Source organism: Prinia subflava, chromosome 20, assembly GCF_021018805.1.
Source record: "Prinia subflava isolate CZ2003 ecotype Zambia chromosome 20, Cam_Psub_1.2, whole genome shotgun sequence".
Classification (NCBI taxonomy): Eukaryota; Metazoa; Chordata; class Aves; order Passeriformes; family Cisticolidae; genus Prinia; species Prinia subflava.
The window spans coordinates 8,327,032-8,350,462 of NC_086266.1; the positions used below are offsets into that span (position 1 = coordinate 8,327,032).

The 23,431-nt window shown below is 50.0% G+C and overlaps 1 protein-coding gene across 4 annotated transcripts in view; it reads right to left on the reverse strand.

Annotated features, from left to right (window-relative positions):
• Positions 1-23,431, reverse strand: part of ENOX2 (ecto-NOX disulfide-thiol exchanger 2) — a 23,465-nt gene continuing 34 nt past the window's right edge. The window contains exons 1-16 of one of the 4 annotated variants that reach the window (XM_063416898.1): positions 23,176-23,431; positions 15,021-15,158; positions 13,484-13,615; positions 11,759-11,914; positions 10,846-11,052; positions 10,049-10,282; positions 8,985-9,197; positions 7,398-7,504; positions 5,192-5,306; positions 4,638-4,819; positions 3,961-4,068; positions 3,564-3,614; positions 3,121-3,177; positions 2,029-2,137; positions 1,679-1,764; positions 1-375 (exon numbers count right to left, since the gene is read on the reverse strand). In XM_063416898.1, coding sequence (XP_063272968.1) covers positions 244-375; positions 1,679-1,764; positions 2,029-2,137; positions 3,121-3,177; positions 3,564-3,614; positions 3,961-4,068; positions 4,638-4,819; positions 5,192-5,306; positions 7,398-7,504; positions 8,985-9,197; positions 10,049-10,282; positions 10,846-11,052; positions 11,759-11,914; positions 13,484-13,580 — 1,854 coding nt within the window. In that variant the 5' untranslated portion in view covers positions 13,581-13,615; positions 15,021-15,158; positions 23,176-23,431 and the 3' untranslated portion in view covers positions 1-243. Of the gene's footprint in view, positions 376-1,678; positions 1,765-2,028; positions 2,138-3,120; positions 3,178-3,563; positions 3,615-3,960; positions 4,069-4,637; positions 4,820-5,191; positions 5,307-7,397; positions 7,505-8,984; positions 9,198-10,048; positions 10,283-10,845; positions 11,053-11,758; positions 11,915-13,483; positions 13,616-15,020; positions 15,159-22,602; positions 22,756-23,175 lie in introns of those variants that run through there. The other 3 variants (XM_063416896.1, XM_063416899.1, XM_063416897.1) reach the window with 3 other exon arrangements.

The window sequence follows — 23,431 nt, forward strand, 5'->3', positions numbered from 1 at the left end:
TTCAAAGGGTCAGGCAGGAGCTTTTTTCCCCAAACACATTGAACAGCGCTTGCCCATTAACAAATAACTGATCAAAGGAGCTGCAGAACTTCGAGGCTCTTCCAGTGCTGCTCTGGACTTGGTTTCACTTTTACACTTTGTACCCCGAGGCTGTCATGTGAGGGAATCGTCAGGAACAGAGGGAGGAGCATCCTGGGTTTTCTCAGCATCCATATCCTGCTGTTTCCAGCATTAAGTCAAAGCTCAAGTCATTTTCAACCCATCAAAGCCACAAAACTTCCACCTCTTCTCCAGGCTGGCCCCAACCCCACTCAGCTCCTGCCGGAACGTGTTCTGCAGGCGTGTCATGAGAACTTCCACCTCCGCCGTGCAGATCTGTGGGAACACAAAGAAAATGGGACTGGGAGTGAAGATGGCAGGTGACAATTCAGTTACACAGCTGAGGTTCATCCAGGCTTTCCCTGAACTCCTGGTGATAATGCTGGCACACCGGGAGCGGTGTCCAACACAGCCAAGAGCTAACATTGGGGTTGCACCACTGGAGGAGGAACCTGAGGTGAGCCCAAGGTCCTGCCAAGCCACACTCAGGGCTACAGGCAGCTTCTGAGGGGCTCTTCCATAGCTCCAAACCACCCTAGATTTTAATTTTTGTGCTCTCTGCTGACCTTCTTGGTGAGAATGATGGACAGGGAACAGGGGAAAGATATTCCCCTTCATTTCCTGTTGGCAGCTTCAAGAAACCAGGTTGTACTTCCAAGTACTCCCCTGCCTCACCTCAGACCCAAAGATCTGCTCAGGGTTAAAAATGACATCCCAAACTAATCTGAGCTTCTGCAAGAGTCGAGGAGCCAGAAGAGCTCAGAAGGAATACAAAGGAATAGCCCTAAGTGTGAGTGACCATGAGGAAACTGATTCCATAGCACAGGTTAAAAGGTGGGCTCTGCACAGGGATTCTCCCAAGCAGAAGCTTCCAGGAGCCCTTCTCTGCACTGTGCACTCTGCACAGGAAGTTCCAGAAGGCAGCGGAGTGCTATGAAGGCAGTTTTATGGGAGCTCCAAACCAAAATAAAGGCAGCTGGTGGCCCCACAGACAAATTCCAAGCTAGAACGAAGAGATAAAATCATTAACTTTGTCTTTATAAGGCTGGAGTGAACCAGGCCAGGGAGCCACATTTTCTTAGGAAAGGGTAAATTAAACACTCAGTTATAAACACAAGCGGCTGAATAAGTTCCAATCCCAAGACAGGATTCCCATGCCTGTGGGGCTTCCTGTCCTGCTTTTTAAGAAAGACAGCTGGAGACCAGGATAGAGGAGAATGAGATGTAATTCCTTCCTACATCCAGGAGCCTTTGCAAAGTTGCTCCTATTTACTCTGAAAAGGAGCACAAAGCCAGAGGGACACAGGTGTGCCACAGGACATGGGAGTACTTGGGGATGTGGTTAGGGGTGGACCCCAAAGCTGGGCTGCTTTGGGCAACCTGGGATAGTGGCAGGTGTCCCTGACCAGGGCAGGGTGTGAACTGGATAGGCTTTGAGGTCCCTCCCAACTCAAACCATCCTGTCATCCAATAATTCACCCCATCCCTCATCCTCTTCCAGCAGATTTCTGCAGGGAGTAGAGCCCAGGCCTCACTGTCCAGCTCAGCCTGTCCCTGTGCCTACCTGGCCCACACCCACCTTGCTGTCCAGGCGCTGCAGGTAGGAGCAGATGTACTCAATGCTGGCTCCAAAAGGATGCACGTGGAGAAATGTTGAAATTATCCCTGGGGAAAGGAACACCACAAACGTCATTGCCACAACACAAAAGCCAGCTGGGAACACCAGCCCTGTGCCCCTGCAGTCAGCCAGGTGTCACAAGGTCATATCCTGACCCCAGCAAAGCTCGATGTTTCCCTCAGTTCCAGGACTCCCACCTCCCTTGGGATAACCAAAGGACCTTGAGGTGAGCAAGAGGAGTGCAAGATCACCTTCAAGCAGGTCCCCCCAGTTCAGGTCTCCAGCATCACCACCAAGCCAGCAGAACTCACCAACTAAGAGAACTTCTCGTTCAGATTTCACAGGGCTGTTGCTCAAGGTCTTCTCCACTGGACATTCCTTCTCCTGGCTGCAGGCACAAACTCTTGACATGCTGCTCTCCTGCAAAACAAATCCACAGGGCACATTCCAGACAACCTGGCACACCAGGCACTGCCTTGGGCAGGCTCCACAAAGCATGCAGGGCTGTTTTCTTGGTTTTCTGAGTCACTGCATCCATCACTGCCGTATCTGCTGTTTATGTTCCAAAATGCTCCCAGGAAAGCACAGCTATGTCTGTGGTGCTGGGTGTGATCCACCAAGTGAGACAAAAAGGTCACAAAGTTCAGCAGATGCTACCATGCACCCTGCACCAGCCCTGCTCCCTGACATGACATCTGTTCCAGAAGGGCCTTGCTTTAAACAACAAAATACAAACCAGACCATGGCCTTGCCATGACTGATGAAGCTGCAGAGGTTTATTTTTTCAAATGCCCAAACTGACATAAATGGGATTAATCAAGTGCCATGGGGCTGCACAGGGCTGCTTAGGATCAGACAGACTGTCCCTGACTTGAGTTTGTGGTACTGAATTAAAACAGAATTTGGCATAATTTATTATCCCTGACATAAACACAACAATGCAAAGACGGTGGCTGCACTAAAAGCAGAACTTGCTTTGATTCCCTAGTTTTAGGTGGAATTCCAGTGGCCTGAGAGCTGTGGACAGCTATAATTGGGAACAGCTTCCAATACGCAGTGAGGGCTGGAGGGAAGCCAGTGACGAAGATAGAACTGAATGGTCCCCTGGGTTTGCTCAAATTCTTACACCAGTGCAGTTCTCAGCTCATAGGGCTGAGGCTGTGCCCGAACGGCCTGAGCTTCCACATTTGCTTCCAGAGGAGAAAGAGGAACTCTGCCCTGTGAAAGCTGAGCCAGGCACTGCAGCCTAGGAGCTCCAATGCAAACCCACAGCCTGCCTTCTGGAGATCACAAAATCATGGGATCAGCTGGGCTGGAAGGGACCTTAAAGCCCACCCCGTTCTACCCCTTGCCACAGGCAGGGATACTTTCCACTATCCCAGAGCAGCAGCTCTTGGACTTACATTCCCTTGGCAGTCAGCTGCATCTCCCTCCTTGTCCTCTTCATCTGCCATGCTCTGCTATATATGGGCAAAGAAAGGAAAGATTACTGATGATAATCTGTTATTTTTGTTTTGAAGCTCCTGCTCTGATGATTACTGGAACACACAAAACCATTTTTAGTTAGTAGAAAGTCATTTATTACCTTCCCTAGCCCCTGGCACAAAAAAGTGGGACTAAAGATGCAAAATGAGATAAACCCAGTATCTGGCTCTGTGGACCAAGGGGGAAGTGCTGCCTCATGCTTCTTGTGTAATTGTGTCTGTGGTATAGAGGAAAGGACCAGGCAAGTGTAGAGTCATGCCCTGGCCCACAATCAAATCACAGTGGATCAAACCTGAAAAGGAGCATTATGGATTTCAGTTTGGAATAAACCCAGCAAGAATAAAAATATTAAAACACTCACAAAAACTTCCAGTTCCAAAGGGTTTTGTGGAGGGCAGATCAAAACGTGCTCCTAAATCATAATTATAAATATCAGTGTCTGATAACTGAAACCTTTTTTCTAATCTCTTAAAAGCTCAGGCTGCAGAAAACCCTGTTCCAGCTGTGATACCACTGTACACTGTTCAGTGACAGTTCTATTTTATTTATACAGTAGCTGAGATTGTCTCACAGGTACATGAAGCAACTGCAGGTCCATTCCTGACAGACATCCTGCAATATGACAAATAATTTGTCTACACTTTCCAAGGACAATTGCTCCAAACCAGGGCTGGCATTCTCACCAGGAGTGCAGAAGGACAGATGTCCTTCACCACAAAACCCAAGGACTGCACAAGGAAGATCTGCATGGCACATACCTGCTCCTTCAGGTTTTCTAGTAACGTTTCTATTTTCAGTTTGTCTTCTTTCACTTTTTCCAATTCAGCTTCTCTCTTTTTGTACTCCTCTTGGACTTTCAAAAGATGCTGGAAGAGAAAAGATAAGCTCTTAACCTGCCTTCCACCTTCTTAACCTGCCTTTCACCAACTATTGTTCAAAGACCATAAAATTTAGAAGGGTTTTTCCACAAAGACCAGACAGATCACATCCAGAACCATCACAAGATGAAGTATAAAACAAGAAGGATCCACAGCGTAGCTTAGAAACACCTTTGCCTATTAGCATAGAACAAAGCCCAGTTGTGTAAACATGGGGTAGTAATTCCATTCCCAATGGATGGGATTTCCCCCTTCCTTACTCAGCTGGTTATGGACAGACTTGGTACTTTGGAAGTCACAGTAAAGAGCATACAAAGAATGCATTACCTATGGATTGCTTCCATGGGACTTAACAGCTCATACACAATCCCTGGTATCAATATTTGCTTAGGGGTAGTTTTTAGCAGTGCTGGACACAACAAAGTTGCTCCCCCCTGCCAGCTTGGATCCCGAGTGAAACTCTGAAATCCAGAGTGTTTTTTCCACGTGTTTCTGCCACCCATCCCAGCCTCCTTCCCCTGCAGCACGGCCCCAGCTATGGAAAATTCCGGGCCCACCTTCTGCATGCCCTGCAGAGCCTGCTGGAGGAGCTTCATCTGCTGCTCCTTGGTGGTGTCCTCGTCCCTGGAGGCCTTGCCCTGCTCCTGCTTGAGCAGCTCCACCTCGTTGCGATAGGCGTCCAGCTGCCAGCGCAGGCTGTCGTTCTCCTCCTTCAGCGCCTCCACCTGTGACACCAGCGCTGGGGACAGCACAGCAGTCAGACAACGGAGAGCAAGGAACCCCTGGGTGCTCTCCCCACCCTGACAGGGGCTCAGCAGCTCCTGGTTACACATCCTGAGCACCCAAAGGAATGGCTCCTGCTGTTTGGGATGTCACAGGGATGGAGCCCTCTGCTCTGCAGCCAGGCTGGGAGAGCTGGGGGTGTCCAGCCTGGAGAAGAGAAGGATCTAGGGAGACCTCAGAGCCCCTGCCAGTGCCTAAAGGGGCTCAAGAGAGCTGGAGAGATACTCTGGACAAAGGATGGAGTGACAGGACAAGGAGAATGGCTTCCCACTACCAGAAAGAAACTGCTGAAGAGAAGCACGTTATGAGCTGTAAAAAGAGATTTTACCTGACTCTTCCGTTTCTTTCATCTCTGATGGATCTTCTATTTCTTCATCAGACATTTCCATCTCCTCCTCTCTCCGAATGCCCATCAGCTCATCATTGTGGATGTTACGGATCTCCTGGGGTTCAGAAAGCAGAGGGGGCTTCAATACAGATTTCGAGGAACAGGTTGGCTGGATGAAAAGTTCCTGAAATCTAGGTCTGCAAATCACAACTCCAGGACACGATTTAAAAACTGGCACAGATGATTAGATCAAGGGGAATATCCAGCACAATTCACCCTGTCAGTGCTATGGGATTACTGACTCTTCCATCTCCCTTCTGCTCTTGTGATGAGGCAGCTCAGCCTTGCTGAGCAAACCATGAGGAACTGGAGTCAGCTCTGATTCTCTGGAGCTGGAAGTCCCAACCTGAGCTGGGACAGAGCAAACCAAGATACAGCTGCACTCCTGCATGTACAGGGACCTCCTCAAGGTGACCCCAAATGGCTGAGAGACCCTTTAACCAGCACCTGATATCTACAATGAGGTAAGAGACATTTTAAATTACACCTGAAAACACACCATATACTAACAGCATTTTTATAAATATACAAGTATCTGCCAAAATCTGTACCAAGAACCTGCATCTTGCAGCTTCCACCTTCCTTTAAGAATAGTCCCTAAGCTGGGGGAGAGCAGCAGACTGAGCCTGGCAGCTGAAATGCTCCTGAAAGAGGCCTCACCAGTGGTCTCACAGCCTCTTCCCACTGGGAGAACTTACCTTGGAACAAAAGACAGCTCCAACTGGAGAGAGAGCTCCCACCCCAGCCACAGCCAGTGATTAGAAGACAGGGAAGAATGGGAGCACTGGGCTCAGAGCGAGTCTGAATCAGATTGCACTTGGCTTCGCAGGTGCAAGAGAAATCTTGGCTCCTCTTTTAGCTGCTACAAAGGTTTGACTCAGTGGGATCTGGCAAGTCCCACAGGTACAGTCTCATGGGGAGATCACAGCCAAAAACTTCCCAGGACAATGTGGGCATTTAAAGTGTTTCAGCATGGTGGAGGATCAACCACCTGCTTGCTACCAGCAGGGCCCTGGCTGGGCATGAACCAGAGTCTTCCCAGGTTGCAATGGCCTGGACACCTCAATGCACAGGGATCTCAGGCCTGGACACCCCAATCCATGACGGTCACAGGCCAGGATACCTCCAGCCCACAGGGATCCCAGGCCTGTGGTGACCACAGATCAGCAGCCTCTCAGGTTTGCCAAGATTCATTCTGGATGTTAAATAATCTTAAATGTGAAAGACAACTCCTGGTTTGTTGGGATACACTTGCTTTCCAAGTTTGCAGTACAGAAGTCAGTATCCCAGACAAATCCAGAACCACAGGAAGATTTACACGAGGGGTAAGGAACAACAGCCAAAGGCACCAGGACAGGATGGAAGAGTGGGATCACACCTAATGAGATTCAACAAGGCTCTGCAACCCCAAGCTGGCAGCTGGCAGCACGGATCTCATTATAGCCCCAGGACAAACATCTCCCCACCTATCACCTTCCTATGGACACCCTTTCTCTACCTAAGCTTTCTTATTTCTGACATTCTACCTGACTCCCTTATCTGATTTTATTAATTCTTCCTCCTGCAGGAAAAGCAGTGGGAGTGACAAGCCTTCTTCCATGAGCTCCTTCCTGATCACCATCATTAAACCACATATTTTATCATGTCACTTCATGGGATAAATACACAAACATGAGAACATCCTCCGTCAAGTTTTCCAGGCTGTCTACCTGCAATTATTTCCACCTCAAGGTGGAAATATCACATAAAAATGTGATAAAAGATTCTGATGACACTTAGAGTTTGTTGGGTTTTTTTACATCTCTCTAATAATATTTATATTATTAATATATAATTAATATATAATATTAATTTTCTGCTGGCTTTAATATTAAAACCAGCAGAAAAATCAACACTTGTTATCACTATTATGGCTATTATTGTGCACAACTTCCATCAGCAGACAGGTCTCAATGTATTGCTACTGGTGACACAAATACCAAGAGAAAATTCATTACCTGTACCACAAGAGCATCCTGAGTGATTCCCACCTCACACTGTGAAGGAAGGTGTTGTTATCCACACGAGCATCGTGCAAACTGAATATCAACATCCTGACAAGCAAGAGATCGTGCTGGAGGATCTAACACAAGAAAAGATTACCAACCTCTGCTTGTTTGCACCACACGCTGATGTTCTTACGCTGAGCTTTCGTGAAATGGTCCCAAGCCTTTTGTTTGGAGGCAGAATGGTACACGGCCACTATCTGCTCGACTGGAGTGGCAAATCAGCAGCAAATCGGGCCCGAATAGCATCCAGAGAGGGCGAACAAGAGGAGTAAAGGAGTAAAAAAGTGGAATCAGGCAGGTGGTTTGGCTCCCCTTTTCTCATAACACTGCACTGTGCTGATGCTACGCTCAGGGAAGGGGCTCAGTGTCTTGAAAGAGCCTTGTGGGCTTCACCAGGCCAGTGCCAAATGCTCACAGAGCAATGACCAACTGGGGCTCTGCTCTCAGCTGGCAAAAAGGCAGGACTTGGAAAAAAAGGCAGCAGAGGTGATGAAAAATATCCAAATACGCTGTGGAAGGCTGGCTGGGAGTGTAAGTTCAGAGGGGCAGGACTCACCTCTGAAATGGGGTGATGAGCTACAACCATGAGCTGGCCTTTGGACAGTGCCACAGCCCGTGTAACCTACAGAACAGGACCAGGATCAAAGCAAAAGCACCAGCCATCAGATTTTCTTGGTCCTGGATTTATTCCTTCTGCCTCTCTAAAAAATTCAGAGGATTTGGAATCCACAAAGTGCTTTTCCTTGGCTGAGAACTCACCCACAGCTTATTCACAAAGCACATCCACTTGACTTTTTCTAAGCTTGTAATGCAGTACCCATAATTCTCACAAAATAAACACATCTCCCTGCTCCTCAGAGTAACCAAAGAGTGGCTGAGATATCAGTCTTGGTTTTAGAAAGTGGAGTTACATACTAGTCTCTATTACTACTTACTCTGCAGTGCTCACTGTATGTCCCTCTGGATCATGTGCCCACAGATTTTACCATTAACAGAATTTAAAGAAAAATAATAATTTTAAAAATCACGTAACAGCTCAAATTATTAGATACAAACCCCAAAGCTAAGAATGTTCAAAAACTAGGCAAAGGGCTCAAGGAGAATTAGTACAATTATGGAGAAGGTACTGGTAAAGAAGTAAAAATATTCAGATTTACTAAATCAAGGATGTGTAAGAGACAATGAATTGTCTGAGGAACTGTTACAAATCACATCCTGGAATTAATAAAGTCCATGCCTCTTCCTTGATTTCCCAGTTTTATAAAGTACTGGGATTTGAAAGACCCAGGGTCTGCAACAGGGTGTTGGAAGCACTCTGCTGCTCCTACCTTTGGTGAACAAATCCTGCACACTTCGCTGAGGCACCAGATTCCCAGGAACTTACCTTGCCTGTGCACAGGAGGGGTTGAAAAGATGACAGAACTAATAACAGACGATAATTAAGAGAAAACAAATTCAGAATTCATTCTCTCCTCCCCCCAGATGTGGACTCTTACTCCAGTGAAAAGTACCACAAGGGATTTTTGCCAGGTTAGTGCCACATGATTCCAAATCATCCAGAGCTGCGCAGAAGAGACTGCCACTTCTTTCCCCAGAGCCCCTTTAGTGGGGCCTCTCCAGACTCTGGAAATTAAGAGTCTTCCCTACACCAGACAACCAACATCCAGCGTGGAAACACTACTCACACTGCACCAGGATCCCTGATAGAGCCAGTTTGAACTTCTCTTTAGCTTCTTCCATCTCCTTCTCATGAGCTGCCTTCTCATTGACGAGCCTGCGGATGTGGCTGTTGGCCGACTGGATCATGGAGTAGAAGTTGTTGGCAGTTCTCCTGTTCACTTCCCCACGTTCTATCCAGGTTAGCAAGGTCTGGATGGCTTCTGAGAACTTGGTGTCATCTGCAGCAAGAAAGGACAACTTTACACCACAAATCTGGGGTGGCCTGGGCAGCTTTCAGGTCCTTTCCCAGAAGTAAAACGGCTCCTTCACAGGTCAGCATCCTTGAGGTGACTCATCACAACTCCTGGAAGCAGGGAAGGATCTGAACACGTGGCTATACAAAGGAAGGCAAATCCAGGACCAAGCTGATGGAGCAAATCACCTGCTGAGGTGTAGCAGGAGGAGGAACAAGCACTAGAAACTTACTAGAAAATTTCACATCTACTGAGATGGACCCTTTTGTGAAAGGAAATGATCTCCAGCTCCAAAATCATCAAGTCACACATGAACCTCAGGCCTCCAAGAAGGTCCTACATTAGTCCTTATAACCTTAAACAAAATTATCTGGAAGAAGCTTTTACTGAACAGTTTTGATTTGCACAAGTTTGCTGCACTCAACAGGTTTGTTCAGCCTTGGGAAAATAAGGTTTAAGGGAGACTTTGTCAGTGTGTCCAGGGAAGGGCTATGAAGATGAAAACTCCTCTTTTACCAGGGAGTCACATGAAAAGGATGAGAAAGTGTACTCCTGGGGACAACTTTCCACAATGGCAGCACTATGGAAGTGCTGGACTCCCCAGCACCAGAGGCTTTTGAGACTGGGCTGGGCAGAGTGTTGGGCCATCTGGTCTAGACTGTGCCTTTGCCAAGAAAGGTGGGGCCAGGTGAGCCTTCAGGTCCTCTCCATCCTGAGGTCCTACAAATACGAATCACGCGCAGGGGGCTTCTGACAAAAAGAAGGAAGACGGCGGCAGAGCTGCTGCGTGCTGACCCCTGGAGAAGACAGCGCCCGGGCTGCCCAGCCCCTCTCACCTTTGAGCTTCTCGGCCACCACGCTGCACTCGTGGTCAGAGTAGTGCACGACGGGGGGCGGCGAGGGCGGGCGGAAGCGCTCCTCAGCCAGGCGGCGCCGGTGCCGCTCCTCGCGCGCCAGCATGCGCTGCTTGCACTCCCACTCGTACAGGTCGTCCCGCGCCTGCGCAAAGTCCACGTGCAGCCGCCCCGTGTCCTTCTTGTCCGTGCTGGAGCCCAGCCGGATGCGGTACCCTGCCACGAGGGAAGGGTGGTCAGCAGGACAGGGGACTCACCGTGGGGCTCCCGTGGTAAAAGGTGCCCAGAGGGTTCAGCCCCGATGGCTAACAGGGAAAAAAATCCCCCTAAGGCAAGCCAACCAGACAAATAAAACCCCACTAAGGCAAGCCAACCAGACAAATAAAACCCCACTAAGGCAAGCCAACCAGACAAATAAAACCCCACTAAGGCAAGCCAACCAGCTGAGTAAGTCCAGCCCATCAGCCAGCAAATTAGAAGCAACTGGTTTTAGGTTTAGGTACTATCTACAGAATTACCTGGACACTTATCCATGTAAGATGGAAATAGACTCTATATCTCAGCCCAATGTTTTGTATACATTTTCAAGTGACAAAGCATTGCTGCCTTTCCTCTCAGGAGCTGTTTTAATATATTTAAGCAGAAATGCAACAGCAGCAGAAGGCAAAGTGACACAGCATCAGAGAAATCTGCCCCAATTTCTGTAGTTCTGTCTACGAAGGCTCCACCACAGTTCTGTCCCAGAATTTTAAGCTTCCCTCTGAGCCAAACACACCCACCAGACAAGTAAAGTGCCTTGTCCACCATGAACTCCTCAGCAAAGCGGATGTGGCAGAAGTTCTTCTTGCTCTTGCGGATAGCTATGACCTCCCCACACTGCTCAAACACCTCCATGATGATCTGCTCCGTCCCATTTTCTGGCAGGCCTCCAACAAACACCGTCTTGCACCCTGGAGGCCTCTCTCTCGTGGCTGGAGGGGGAAGATCTGAAGAGAGAAAGCAGAGCAGGTCAGGTTTTGGGATACCAAAACAGATTCTGTCCACCTGCTCCTCTCTCCTTAGAGAGGACCACACCTTCCTGGCTTCCTCTAAACACACACCTGGCTATGCCACACTCAGATTTATGGAGTGGATCCACAGCACTGCTGAGGTGCTGGATAAAAATAAACACATTCACTAGCATATTTCCAATAAGAACATCTTGGGAGCCTGGAGTCCTCCAAATACTCTCCTGAGTGCAGGAGGTTCACTGAGCTGTTGTCAAAGAACACAAGCAGCACCAGGAGCTGCCAACTTTATCATGGAAGGTGTTACAAAATCACAGCTTAAAAAACTGCCCTAATGTGAATAATACATAAAAAACATACTCAGGGCATTCTCTGTGCTGCAACTGCACATGCTCCAGACTTGTGTGCTTGAGCTACACCTCATACAAGAACCAAACCATGAAGACTTCAAACACTCAGCAACTGGAATGGCTTCATCCCCAGTCCTTATCAATCTAGCAGCTGAACAGGCTATTTCTGGAAATGGCAAACACTCAGTGACAAGAACAGGCTTTTCCTGTTGCTTTGTGCACCCCCTTGCCAGCAGTGAGTGCCAGGAATGGCCCTTTCCTCACACACACCTGGGGTTTATATAAACATAAATACAGGGATACACTGTAGAGACAAAGCAGAAGCAGATAGTTACGTGGATTAGGTGGGAAGAGAGTGCAGCTCTTGCAGTGGATGATCTCCTTCACGGCTGGCATGTCCGGAGGGATGGGAGGTGGGACAATCCCCAGACCTGGCATCATGGGGTTGATCGGAGGGATTCCAGTCATCATTCCAAGAGCAGGATCAAAATCTAAATGGAGGAGACAATAAGGGAGAGTCAAGTAGGGGGGTAGAATCATACAGTGACTGTGAGCTCTGACAGCAAACAGGGAGTGGTCCCACATGTGAAAATCAGGAACAAGCCAACATCAAACTTTAGATCTGTGTCCTTAAAATAATGTTTTAAAGCTATTTCATTGCCATTGCCACAGTCAAGTAACTTTTATCTGTTAAATTACTTCCTTCTCTCCTCTGTAGACACTGGCTCCCATCTAGAGTCCAACCCTTCCCAAAGGAGTTTGTCCACAAAGACACCTGTGACATATGGGAACAATGCAAAACCTGACCCAGTTTGGTTGTATTAAGTAGTTCAGCAGCACAGACAGTTGTGGGACAGGCTTAAGGGCATCAGGAAGAATTTGTATATGGAAAAATTTGTACAGGCATTGGAGAGAGTGGAGTCCCCATTCCTGGAGGTGTCCAAGGAATGACTGGATGTGGCGCTCAGTACTCTGGGCTGGTGGGGAACAGTCACAAATTGGACTTGATCATCCTGGAGGTCTTTTCCAGCCTAAATGGTTCTGGGATTTGGGGCATCATCTCACCAAGCAGACAAATGCAGCAACTCCAGCAGCTAAGAACCTGCCATTTCCTTTGTACTTTGAAACACAGTCACAGCAAAAACACAGCTCTGAGGCCAATCCTCTGCCACCCACCAGCATTTTTGGAGGTAGGGACAAGAAACCTTCCTGTTCCAAATGTAAAACATGGATGTAGGAGTACATGGGAATTGTATCTTTATCCATGAGATAGGCTTGTGTTAATTTTTCCTTCACTGAAGAAAGTCAGCAGGAGAATGACAGAAACACCATCTCCACAGCAAAGCCAAATGTGAAACAAGGCCTTGGAGACAGGAGAGAACTTCTTCTATTACTGCTAAGAGAGTTGGGGCTGCTCAAACTGGAGAAGAGAAGGTTGTGTTGTCTGCCAACACAGACATTGTGAGCAGGCAGGTTTTATGCAGGGAGAGCATCCATCTTAGTGCAGCAAAGCTGCACTGACTGGGTCAGTTCCATTCAGGACTTTGATGTCCAGCATCCTGCACTGCTGGGAAATCAGGCACAACTCAGCTCTGTTCTGCAGGATCTCTTTCATTCAGTACAAGATGACTCAGCCATGCACATGTATTCCACACTGCAAGGTGGTAATTTCTGGAGCAGAATCCTCTATTAATTTCTGTCATATCCATTTTGCTACCCTGTTGCTTTCCTCTTCATCTTCCTCCCATCCTTCCTTACCAGTCACTCCAGTTCAGTTTAGAGTAACATCTTCCTGGATATCACTGGTTTCCTGACCTCTGTGTGGCACCCTCCTCCTCCTGCTCCACTGCAGGATATCTAGGGGTACCCCATAATAACTATTATTTGCATTAAAAAACATGTATTCTCATCTCCTCTCAACTCATGTCTCTAAATAAATCACTTGCAGCATGAATGCATTTCAAACACAGCTCAGTGTGTACGTGGTGGGTATTTATGCAAGCCCCGTGCAACAGGCTATTCCCCAAGGTGTGAGCTGCATTCCCACAGGCTCAGCTCACCAGGCAGGAGGGGCTGTCCTGTCATGCCCATGGGAGCCATGCCCAGGTTGTTCATGGCGGTGGCCCAGGCACTCGGGTCGGACATTGGCAATCCCATCGGAATGGAGTCCAGGCTCAGATTTCTGCCACCATCTGTTGAGAGGAACACAGAAGTGATTAAGGACTTAGAGCAGATCTCGGCTCTGCTCAGCAAGGCTCTGCACTGTCAGCACCCAAAACCAGAGCTAAACACACTCTCAGGGAAGAACCAGAGAAAAAACAACCAATGCTGTGCCTCTGGAGCAGCTGGGACCTGGAAAACACCTTAAAGCACCTCAGTTATGCTTCATCCACTGCAATTAACAGCTCTAAGGGATTCTGAAGGAACACTGATTAAAGGTAAGGGGATGCTGATTCCTCACAAGAGATTTAGGAACAAAGGACACATCCAGCAGGTATAAACTGTCAGACTGCACTGAACTGAAGGGAGCTGTTCCAGCAGGATCCTCCCACTGCCATTGGAAGTGCTCTGTCAGCTCATCAAAATCATCATTAAACTGTGTAAAGTCCCTGATTCTCCTCCAAGAATTTTTAACTCTCCAGGGAAACAGTTGGACCTTCTCTCTACCCAGCTGCATTTCACCCTCTCTTTCTACAGCTGTGGGCTTTGCACATCACCTTCCTTCTGCCTCAGGTGCAGCTTCATCCTCCCTCCCTGCACCTGGAACCTCCCTAGGGAAGCTCCCGACTCATTCCCACAGACTGCTCTGTCCATGCTGTAACATCCCACCCGCATGGCACAAGCAGGTGCCACATTTCCCCAGTCACACTGGTGGGATTGCAGTTTTCAGCCACAACATAATCTGCAAAGACATTATTCTGTGTTCCCTTTTTTTCCCCAATCCTCCATGAGAAATCCTGAAGCTGGCATCTAGGAAGATTTCCTTGCAAGACTCCTTGATCTGACATTACAATATCATACTGTTCATTTAATGCTTTGTTTTCATGACATTATCTTGAATGTCTCCAGTCACTCAACCTGAGCTGCCTTATACTGCTTTTACTTATAGCCATGATTTTAATCTTGAGATTCTGTTCAATTAGGAAAATAAATCTATTGGGACAAGTATAGAGAATCACAGAAGGGTCTGGGTTGGAAGGGAGATGAAAAACCACCCCGTTCCATCCCCTGCCATGGGCAGGGACACCTTCCACAGTCCCAGGCTGCTCCAAGCCCCATCCAACCTTGGACACTTCCAGGGATGGAGCAGCCACAGCTACTCTGGGCAACCTGTGCCAGGGCCTCCCCACCCTCCCAGGGAACAATTCCTTCCCAATATCCCATGTAACCCTGCCCTCTGGCAGTGGGAAGCCATTCCCCCCTGTTCTATCACTATGTACACCCTGGGGAGATCCCGCAGTCCAAGCCTGGCTCCAGGCACAGCAGGGCTGCAGCAGCAGCAGAGCATAGGTCCCCCTGCCCACCCTGCACAGCCACACCCCTGGACCCAGGCCACTCTACGTGGATCCCTTGTGTCCTGCCAGCAGTGGAGCTCACCTGGGGGAATGCTGCTCCTCTTCCTCTTTCCTGGGTCACTGCCATCCTCAGCTGGGCTGTTTGACACCTGCGGGCCAGCAGCGCTGCCCAGCCCCAGGGACTCAGTGCTGGGGGGGTCAAAGGACAGGTGGTTTAAACCTGAAAAAAGAAAAGCACCCTTCGAGATTTGACTTAAACTGGCTTGTGATGCTTCTAGACCACTGTGGTGAGAGAAATGCCCAGTGCCAGGCACAAGCAGCACTCCAAGCCTTGAAGGAATTCTGACTCCTGGCCTCAGCTCTGCTTGATCTGAATGTTACACAGTAAAATATTATTCACCAACATCAATTCCACCACCCACATAATCAAACTGCCTGACGGTGTAAGCCAGGGGTGCATCTTCCCTGGGTTGAGCAGAGTTTCAAGCCTGGAAGCTCAAAGGACAGGATTTTTCCCTATTTCTTTAGTCCAGGAATACATTGTTAAGAGTTACTTAAGTTTCACCAGTTGAGAATTCACCTGGAGTGATTTACTACCAAAAAACAAGGCACAACTGAGAATATCTTCAAAACGAGAAGATGCTGTTGCAACTGTTGTCCAAGGAGTCTGCCACACAGCTGCTCCTGGTCCTGGTCGTGGAAGGGGCTCTGGGATACACATCCTAAAAAGGGGAGTTTCAGACTCACCCCTGGCTGCATCTTCCTGTCAGGGAGCTGTGGAGAACAAGGTCTCCCATGAGCCTCCTTTTCTCCAGTTTGAAGAGATGGGTCCAGTGCCCTGAACTGACCACTGAGTCCCTCACTCTACCTTCTGTCACAGTCAGCACTTGCAGGGATGCAAGACCAAAGGAGCATTGAAATATCAAGTTTGATTTATCTTTGTCTCAGCAAATTCATCCTGAACAGCCAATGTAGGAAAAAAAAAAGAAAAAACCCCAAATCTTTTTTGCGGACTCATATGAAGTGATAAAAATAACCACATTTCTAAGGTGCTCTGTGTTCCCAGGGGAATCAGCAAAACTAGGAGAGTCGCAACAATGACAATTATCCCACCCAGAGCACTGATGGGCCAAGGCTTTTGCACTGAACCTTCAGGATACTTTGCAGCACTGTGATTTCTGTTCCAGAGGATTCCAATTCCAAGAACTTAATAAACATGGCTGCTGGGTCTGGCTGTAAATAGCCAAGTGGGTACAGAGAGCCCAGAGGGCTCCTCTCCGAGCCACTGAAAGGTGAGAACACAAGAAGCAGCCAAGAAAACAAGGACTATTCAGCTGGCAACAACAATAGTCACGCCTGGCCATGCAGGATGCCTACAATGCTGTGGCTTAAATATTCCAAAGTCAAAATATCATGGAGGTCATGAGGGCTCAGGATAACACATCTGAATGCAGCAGGTTAAAAATAGAGAGGTTGTACACAGGGAAGACACCAGGAGAAAGGAAAAGGAGCAGTTCTAAGCTTACATTGGTATTATCCATGTGGTAGAAAAGGCAAAATTGAACTTGAACAAGAATTTTCCAACATTTGGGAATAGGGAAGGGTGAAGAGAAGCAATGGGACAGATGGACACTGGTGTCACCAGGATGGACAGACACCCTGCTCTGGCTGTGGAGACACCTGGCACTGACCAGCACCTGAATGCCAATGGACACTGCTCCAGCCACTGCTTTCCAACCCGCTGGGGAACACAGGCAGCCGCTCACTCCAAAGATTTCCAGCCCCAGTTTGCGCTGGAATGCTCAAATGTCCCAGCATGTCCCCAGGGTCAACTGACAGTCAGAAACAAAGCAGCCACCAGCTGGGAGACTCTGGATGGAGGCACCCATGTGACGTGGAGCAGGAGCTTTGTCCTCAGAGCTCCCCAAAACAGGACCAGCTACTATCCACCAGAACCTAACAACAAATCTGGTACAGCAAAATCCCTTGGGAAAGCTTTGCTCTCACTTCACCAGGACGGAGAAAGAGCAAATGCCCCAGAAAAGCAAAGACCAGTATGGAAAGTGGGTGATGGAAGCCATAAGAAAAGAACCTGGCTTGCTGCTCTCTTGCAGCACAGTTTGCTCCAAAATTAAAACAAGCCAGAGAGAAGATTCCCAACACACTCTGAAGTAAGAAACCCCTCACTGTGTCAGATTTGCCACCCTACACAGGATAAATGCCATGGCCAGCAGCCAACTTTCAGGCCCGCCTGCCTGTCTCCTGTCATCTCAGCGAGCAGCCAGAGCTCCAGCCACACCCCACTGGGTACAGAGGATGGGCTCAGAAGAAAGCTGAATCTGCAGAAAATCCTCTCTCCTGGACTCTGAGCAGGATAAAAGCTGACAGGCTCAGCCAGTACAGCCAGGAGGCACAAACAAGAGCATCTCTCTGTCCTTTTTGCAAACCAGAACAAGGTGTCCTTGGCCATTCCAAGCTGCTCTGCTCAGTAGGGAAGGCAACAGCACAGGAGCAAACCACAGGGGTTTGCTCAGTATTCCTGTAGTGAGCCACCCAGGAAAGGCCACAGTCAGATTTCTGTATTTGCTGGGAAATGCTACGCAGAAGGTAAGGGGGGAGGAGAAAATCTGGGTTTCCAGCAAGAGTCAGAACTGGTGACAGCACCTTCAGAGCCATATGTGGCACAGGTGTCAGTGTGCCCTTCATCTCCCTGTTCCTATCTCCAGGGATTTTCAGGAGTCCATTTTTAAGAGTGAGGCATGAGGCATTGCCATAATGCAGTGATTAAACATTTAAAAATAAAAACTTGGGCTAGAAGATTCCTCAGCAGAAAAACAGAATGGGGAAAGAAGGGGGGGTGCTGAGAAATGAGCAGAAGGTGTCTCTGAGCAAGGCCTCTCCCACAGCACAGCAGGTCCTTGTGGGTGGTTTTCCCCTCTGGAAATAAGTGCTGAGCTGTGCCTGACGGGAAGAGTCCACAGCTTACACTGGCCTAAGCAGCACTGACAATGCACAGCCCCCCGACCCACCGGGCTGGGATCAATCCAGGTTCGTGCTGGGGCTAAATATGGCTGCAGCTTCCACAGCACAGCTTCAGAAAGGGGCTGGGAGAGAGGAAAGATCTCAATGTTCCAGGCATAAATCAAGGGAAGTATCCATCCTCACTGGGTCCAGTGCCAGACCTGGGACAGGACCTGGTTTTCCAATACTGCTAACAGAGCTGGGCCATTTACTCTAATGACTAGGGGAAAAATAAACCCCAAAGAGTCCCTGAGGTGAACTGAAAAGCCTGTTTTGAGATAATTTCCATTACCAAGAGCTGGAAATCACAATCAAAACACAGGACTGTGCAGCTCCTGTGCAACACTCCTAGGACCCCTTACAAACAACACAGCACCCACAGGGCTGCCACCTCGGGATTTGGGCAAAATGTTCCCTGCTGGGTTCAGGAACATTACGTGGTGGCACAAGCTCTGCCACAAGCCTGGCACTGCACTGGAATCACAAGCTCCAACTGCAGCCTCACTCTGCCAGGCACTGGAACGGTTTTTCTGCCATCCAACAGTTAATAAACAGCAGGAACATAAACCTCTGCTCCAAAACTCAAATTACAACTATTACCAGGTACTCTGACACTGTCACACACCTAAAAGCCTTTCAATGATACACTCAAAAAGCCTGTGCAGGCTGGTGCTTGTATGGTCATATTTTGGGGTGTCCTGGAACCCTCTCAATTACTCTGGGTCACACTTTGGGGTGCCCCAGGTCCCTCTGAACCCCTCAGGTGACATTCTGGGGTCCACTGGGCTCCTCTGAACACAAATTAGACTTCTGTTACTGAGCATCAGGGGAACTCCAGAAATGGGCTGACACAGGCTTTACTATAAATATGGATTTACCTTTTGCCAACATTGGCAAATATAGGGAATAAGCAGTGCTCAGTCTGAGCAGGGTGCCTGTGTTTTTGGGAATAAATTGGATTCCAGGATACACTGTGCCATTGATTACACAATACTGGTTTTAAGCCCTCAAGAAATGAACTTGAGAAGACACCAAACTACATCTGCAGCATTCAATTAGAAGACAAGAGAAAAGAGACCAGCAGGGAAGGGAGAGGAGAGGGATACCGGAGCTTTGAAGTTACATTTTGATCCAAATAATTTCCTTTTGGAAACTAATTCCCAGGTTCAAAAACTATTGCTGGGCTCGTGCATGTTCCTCTACCGCACTCCTGGCTTAATGATCACTGGTAGAGCTCTCCAACCATCAGTCTGAGCTGGGAGCTGGCCAGGCACACTAATGAGAGCAGCACAGTTTTGACAGTGACTTCTGTCAAAGCCAGATAATCCTGCAGGGCAGCAGGAGCCATGCAGGAAATCCCAGAACCTTCCCCCCTTGTTACCTGCAAACTGCACGAGGAACATGGCAAGATGCTCATCTCAAGGCAGGAGTTCAGACAGTTCTCCCACTGCTCCCAGCTAGGTTTTGTGCTTGAAAATCCAAGTGCCAGGCTAAGCTCCCTTACTCAGCTCCCAGCACAACAGGAAAGCTGGGACCTAGTGACAGCAGAACTGCCCCAAGGCAGGCAGGACAGCCCAGGCTGAGAGCCCAAGCTGGCCCGGGGCTGGCACTCAGCAGCTCCATGTGTCACCATCCATCTCCTGTGACTGACACCCATAGGCAGATTCCAGGATGCAGGGGATAGAGGCAAGATGAGCAGGTGGGGAGGCAATTAACAGCCAGAGCGTCTGAATTTGCCAGGGATTTCATCCATCACTGCTCTAAGCACTGGCACGCAGCTCAATAAACCCTGTTTGCATGCCTGAGATTAGTGGCCTTTGCACTGAAAGATTAATTCCTGGTAATCCTTGATGGTAAGAGGTACACTGCTCGCTTTCCTTGATTCTGGAAGCTTGTATTTGAAAGAAATAAATTAAATTCAGGCAGCTAATTATTCTAACAGGGCTCTATAAAACCAAGAGACACAAAGAGCCCCTTCCTCCTTTGCACCTGAGAATGCAGGAGTCAGCAACCCCAGTCAGTGACACCAATCTCCAGAGTTTTCATAAAAACACAGCCACAGCAGCAAACACAGGGGGATGTGACCAAGTTCCGTATGAACTGTGCTCTCCACTTGATGTTGTAACCCAAAACAAAGGAAAAGGCTCCTTACCAGCATGTGTGTACATGTATGTGTGTCACCAGCAGCGACCTAACACAGCCCACAGTGCTTCCCAACAGCCATGCCCACCATGCCAAATTATTAAATATTCCATGGAGTGTTTTCAGGATGCTCACAAGGCTCTGCTAAACCACCCTCCCTCTGCACGCACATCTAGGAATTCTAACCCTGGGATTTTCAGGGGGTGAGCTACTTGTGCTCCAGGGGGTGCAGAGCGGGCAGCTGCAGGCAGCTCAATTCCATCCCTTTCTGTCCTTCCAGACTCCCTCAGCACTTCTGGTGAGCAATATCCAGCAAATCCCACCTCAGAACAACGCTCACCAACTCCTATTTTTGGAAATATCTTTTTGAAAAGCTAGGAGAGGAAAGCTGATGGGCAAAGGGATGCAGGACTAACTACACAGAGCTACAGGGGAAGAAAAAAAAAAGGTGAAGAAGGAAAAAAAAGAGGAGGGGAAAAAAAAAGGGGAAGACACACAGAAAACTCCAGTAGAGCCAGCAGGCAGGATCATCAGAAAACCCCAATGCAAAAGCTTGGACTGATGGACAAGAGAGCCTCATGGAAAGCCAGCACCAGCATGAGAAACTGATGGCTGAGAGTGGAGCAGCTGGACAGGATGGACATGCTGGAACTGGAATAATGTCAGCAGAAAAGTTGGGGATTAAGGGAGAAATCTCACACCATCTTTGGAAGGTTTACAGAATACCTCAGTAGCAACACCTGATCTTTGCAAAGACTGGGTGACTGAACCTCATCCCTGCTACGAGCTCCAAACACATGACCTTCAACACAGAAACCTGACCTCACCCCAGCTCCCACACAGCTTTCAACAACTCAGCTCAAGGGCCTTTTTAATTAGATCCTCAAAATTCCTCAAATAAGCCTTGAAGAAACAGAGAACCCAACCCCTTGGCTTCCATCACAGGGAGAAGTATGGCTGGAGTAAGAAGGAACACAAGTTGGAGTGACAAGCTCCTACCCCAGGTCACCTCCATGCTTTCCCACCATCTCACAGCTCTGCTGCAACTTTCTGCAGGAAAATATGGAAAAACACAATGACTAATTAATGTAGCTACAGGGGAGGCAGGGATGGTGTAGGCTAGCAAGGAGCTTACCCCAGGATTAATGTTTGTGTAACAAACACATGGAACTTAAAGAATAAAAACATCTCCACGCAGCATGACCTGGATGGACGTTACTGGGAACAGCACACAGCACCAAAATATGAGGAAAATAAAAGAGTAAGAAGCACATAAACTAAAGAAGCTCAATATAAATGCTCAAGGAACCTAATAAATGCATCCATGTGCACCTATGAGTTACAGTCCAGAGCCGTGGGAGAGCTGCAGCCCACAGCAGCTGTGGGCACCAGCACGAGCGTGCCCAAAGCTCCCTGTGCTGCCCACAGACCATCTGCTGTGGCACCACGCATGCAACACAGCCCAGACATACGTGTGAGCCTCGGGAGAGAGAGAGAGAGCACAGCCAGGTGCATCCCACCTCGGGGAGAAGCTGCTGCCACCTTCACCCCCCCACGCCTTTTGTAAACCGCTCGCTCTTGGGAACATCAGAGTAATTGCTTTACATGCAGCCAATTTCTTGTGCACAGGATCACTGGGACTGAAAGAGATCTTCAAGACCATCCAGACCCACCAGCACCACCACAATAACCCCTAAAACAGATCCCCAAGTGCCTCTTTAACATGTTCAGAGATGGTCCCTCCACCCTGAGGAATTTATTCCAAGGCCTGACCACTCTGACAGGGAAACGATTGGTACTAATTTCTAACCTGAACCTACCTTGGCATGACTTGAGGCCATTTCCTCTCACCTTGAGCAAACACGGCATGGCACAAGGTCCCACCCCTCCTGTCAGGGAGTTGTGCTGATCCAGAAGATCCCCCCAAGCCTCCCTTTCTCCAGGCGGAGCCCCTTTCCCAGCTGCTCCTGGTGCTCCAGACCTTTCCCTGGACACTCTCCATCTTTTCTGATGTAATTTTAATGTCCTTTCTGAAGAGATTTTAACTACCACTGAACCCGAACAGTGGCCCAGACACTACCCATACGGAATAAACTTTTCCACACAGCCTCCCCGCCACCCACGCGGACCCGGAGCCCTGTGGGTGTCTCCACCAGGCTTCCCGAAATCCCGACGGCTCCTACGAGGTTGTTCGGGCCCTCCACAAAAACCCCCGGCTGGTTCGGCCGGCCCGGAGCCGCGGAGGAGGCCGCTCCTGCCCAGCGATCCCCGCTGCCGGCCGGGCAGCGGCCCGGACAGCAAAGGAGCGCAGCGCGGCCCCTCCGCACGCCCGGGCCCCGGCAGGGGAGCGCTCCGGGCCCGGCCGCGGCTGCAACTGCTGCGGGCCGGCCCGAGCCGCCGCTCGGCCTCTCCCGCCGGAGCTCCGGGACAGGGCGAGGCCGGAGCGGCCCCGCTCCCCGCAGTGAGGTCCGCAGCCCCCGGTTCCCGGTGCCCGCACTCACCGCCGGCCCGGCCCAGTCCAGCCCGGCCCGGCCCGGCCCGGCCGCTCCCGCACGCGCCGCCGCTTCCGCCGCACGCACCACCCCCGCCCCGCGCGGAGCCACTGCGCGCGCCCATTGGCTGCCGCCGGGGCAAGGGGCGGGGCGGGCGCTGCGCGCGCACCTGAGCGGGCACGTGACGGCGTCCGGAGGGGCGGGAGCGCGCGGGGCGGGAGCGGGAACATCCCATCGGGATTGACCACACCCCACCGGGACCGGGAACATCCCACCGGGAACATCCCATCGGGACTGGCCACACCCCACTGGGACCGGGAACATCCCACCGGGAGCATCCCACCGGGACCGGGAACATCCCACCGGGAACATCCCACCGGGATCGGGACCATCCCATCGGGACTGGGAACATCCCATCGGATGGGATGGCCACACCCCACCGGGCCCGGGCCCATTCCACCGGGACTGGGAACATCCCAGCATTATCATTCCACCGGGAATACCCCACCGGGCCGGGGCCGGCCCCGCAGCCACGGCTCTGCTGCCGTGCCCTCCTTTCCGCCGCCCCGGTTCTGTGCTCACCCCCCCGTGGCCGCTCGTCCCCCTCTGCTCCCCGGCCTCGAGCAGAGCCGTCCCCGGCTGCCCTCGGTGCCGCCCCGAGCCCCCGCAGCAGAGCAGAGACGAGCCGGGCACAGAGGCGTTTATTCCGCAGCGAGCAGCAGCGAGGCAGGCGCTCTCCGCCCTTCCCCGTCTCGGTGCGGGGCAGGATGGCTCCACCGCCCTCCCGCCACCGCTGCCCTGCCCCGAGCCCGCCCAGCCGCTCCCGCGGGCCGGGCTC